The 3,284-nt window shown below is 30.3% G+C and overlaps 1 protein-coding gene across 1 annotated transcript; it reads left to right on the forward strand.

The window, feature by feature from the left end:
- Positions 1-1,729: 1,729 nt before the first annotated feature.
- LOC122498957 lies at positions 1,730-2,666 on the forward strand. The gene is made up of 2 exons (XM_043606970.1): positions 1,730-2,120; positions 2,327-2,666. Exons 1-2 carry the CDS (start codon positions 1,802-1,804, stop codon positions 2,443-2,445), a joined length of 438 nt encoding a protein of 145 aa, XP_043462905.1. The 5' UTR covers positions 1,730-1,801; the 3' UTR covers positions 2,446-2,666.
- Positions 2,667-3,284: the final 618 nt, after the last annotated feature.

Raw genomic sequence — 3,284 nt, forward strand, 5'->3', positions numbered from 1 at the left:
TTAAAAATTACAGAAATAAAGAAAATGTCCCCTTTGTCGCTTATGCCGACACTGAAAGTCTCTTAGAACCTATAGCATGTACACACACAAACACATCAACATACCAAAAACATATCCCGACAAGTTTTGCTTTCTATGTACATTGCAATTTTAATGAATCTCTTTCAGAATTTAAATCATATCGAGGTCCAGATTGTGTTGATTGGTTCATGGCTGAATTAAAACAATTAGCTGAAAAAGCAAACTCTTATTTTACAAATATTATTCCAATGGAAAATTTAACTATTTTACAACAAATTCAATTTGACACAGCAACAGTTTGTTATATTTGTGAAAAATCTTTTGAAAATGATGACATTAAACACCGCGATCATTGTCATTTTACGGGAAAATATCGTGGTCCAGCACATCAAGGTTGCAATGTAAATTATAAAGATTCGCATGTTGTTCCCATAATTTTTCACAACTTGTCAGGATATGATGCACATTTCATTGTTAAAGCTTTAGCAACGTCTTTGAGGGTGAAATGAAACTGTTACTAATAAACAAAGAAAAGTACATTTCATTTTCAAAATATGTGAAGGGTACCAAAGTAGTATTAAGATTTCTTGATTCATTTAGATTTATGCCCAGCAGTTTAGACAAATTATCCTCCTATCTTGAAAATGATGAGAAAAAAATTACTAAAAAGTATTGTAAAAATATGGACGAGTTTAATTTATTGACAAGAAAAGGAATATTTCCTTACGAATATGTTAGTAGCTGGGAAAAATTAGAAGAAAGTCAATTGCCTCTAAAAGATTCTTTTTACTCTAAATTGAATGACTCACATATTTCAGACGAAGACTATGAACATGCTTGTAATGTATGGAAAACGTTTAATTTAAAAACAATAGGAGAATACTCTGACTTGTATTTACAGACTGACGTTTTACTACTTGCTGATATTTTTGAAAATTTTAGAAAAACTTGTTTTACAACTTATAACTTGGACGCGTTACATTACTATACTGCCCCAGGATTGGCATTTGACGCTATGCTAAAGTACACAGACATAAAACTTGATTTGTTGACAGATGTAGAAATGTTGCTTTTTATTGAAAAAGGTATAAGAGGTGGAGTTTCACAATGCTCAAACAGATACGCGAAAGCTAATAATAGATTTATGGAAAAAGATTTTAATCCTTTAATACCAGAATCTTATATCATGTATTTTGATATAAATAATCAGTATGGTGCTTCTATGAGCGAGAGCTTGCCATATACAGATTTTGAATGGTTAGAAAATTATAGAAATGACTTTTTCTTGAATATTCCAGATGATTCTCCAGAAGGATATATTCTTGAAGTAGATTTAGATTATCCAACTCAACTTCATGATTCACATAAAGACTTACCGTTATGCCCTAAACATTTCATACCTCCTCTCCCAAAATGTACAATTCCTAAATTAATTCCAAATTTATTACCAAAGAAGAACTATACAATTCACTATAGAAATTTAAAGCTATATTTATCTTTGGGAATGAAATTAACTAAAATACATAGAGTTTTAAAATTTAAGCAAAAGCAGTGGTTAAAACCCTACATTGATTTAAATACCGAGCTTAGAAAAAAATCGAGTAATGAATTTGAGAAGAATTTTTACAAGCTAATGAACAATTCCGTATTTAGCAAGACAATGGAAAATGTTAGAAAACACAAAGATGTTAGATTAATAACAAAGTGAGAGGGAAGGTGTTGCGCGAAAAATTTGATTGCTTAACCAAACTTTCATAGTTGCACCATATTCGATAAAGATATGGTCATTATTAAGATGAATAAAACAAAGGTATACTTTAACATACCAATTTACATAGGATTTACTATTCTAGACATATCAAAAATAATAACATATGACTTTCATTACAATTACATTAAAGAGACTTTCAGTGATTCTGCAAAATTACTCTACACAGATACTGACAGTCTTGTTTATCATATTACAGTGCCAAATTTTTATGATTATATTAAAAGAGATATACATAAATTCGACACATCCGATTATCCTGAAAACAACATTTATAATATACCACTTGCAAACAAGAAAATCCTGGGTCTTATGAAAGACGAAAATAACGGTACCCTCACAGCACCGAGATATTCAGGATATCCCAGAGACGTCCTGGGGATATCGATTTGTTTTCGGAAGTTTGGATATCTCTGGGATATCCTAGGGACGTCCATGGATATCCAGAGGATAATCCAGGGATATCCAAACTTCCGAAAACAAATCGATATCCCCAGGACGTCTCTGGGATATCCTGAATATCCCGGTGCTGTGAGGGTAAAATTGTAGACGAATTTATAGGTTTAAGATCAAAACTATATGCATTCAAGTTATGGGGTGGTGAGGAAGCTAAAAAGAAAGCAAAAGGGGTAAAATATTCAACTTTAAAAAAATAGGTTTCGATGATTTTAAGCATACTCTCAATGAAAATGAAAACCTGATCCGATCTCAGCACTTTATACGCAGCAAAAAACATGAAGTATTCATTGTCAAACAAAATAAAATTGCTCTAAGTTGGCAGGATGATAAAAGAATTTTGATACCAGGAAAAACTGGCACCTTTCCTTGGGGTTACCAACAGCATGATCCAATGGAAATAGATGAAATTGATGTATAAAATGTAAATATTTATTTAAAATGTAGTTTGTATTAGTTCTCTACTATTCACTTTATACAATTTTTACAATAAATTATATTTAAAAAAAATTGTAATTTATTATAATAAATATGTTTAAATAAATAAATGTATTCAAAATAAATGTCGTTTCTTATTCCTGAAAACAATAAGGTTAGGTTAGAAATAATAATTACCGTCCAATTGATATTTTATAATTTTATTGAGGAAAAAAATAGAATAGATTGTGAACTAAAATACTCAAATATTACAATTTTTGCAGAACCAAGTGTTACATCCCGAGCAGAAGGCGAGTTTGATAGGTTAGGTTAAATAATTTTGGAGGAATGGTAGGCTGATTATGGTCAAGTTGGTAAAGCTTGACCTTTATTTTTAAGTAGGATCGTTTGTACTTGTCAAAACTACGGGTTTTGAGTTACAACAACAATAAATATTCCCTTTTAACAATGTTTATTAAATATTCAAGTAATGTTTACAAAATTATACAATTGTTACTTACTTTTAATTACAGGTTTATTCGTAGATTTAAATTGAAGCGCTGGTCGATATTAGTTTGGTTTTCAGAACGTTGTTTCAATTGAATGAAACTGAGAAAGTTTG

Source organism: Leptopilina heterotoma, unplaced genomic scaffold (assembly GCF_015476425.1).
Source record: "Leptopilina heterotoma isolate Lh14 unplaced genomic scaffold, ASM1547642v1 Lhet_162, whole genome shotgun sequence".
Classification (NCBI taxonomy): Eukaryota; Metazoa; Arthropoda; class Insecta; order Hymenoptera; family Figitidae; genus Leptopilina; species Leptopilina heterotoma.

Bases quoted from the DNA above. Each gene is read 5' to 3' on its own strand.
- LOC122498957 (XM_043606970.1), top strand. From the start codon at position 1,802: ATGGTCATTATTAAGATGAATAAAACAAAGGTATACTTTAACATACCA. The intron at 2,121-2,326 runs GTACCCTCACAG...GGTGCTGTGAGG, and splicing joins TATGAAAGACGAAAATAACG to GTAAAATTGTAGACGAATTT.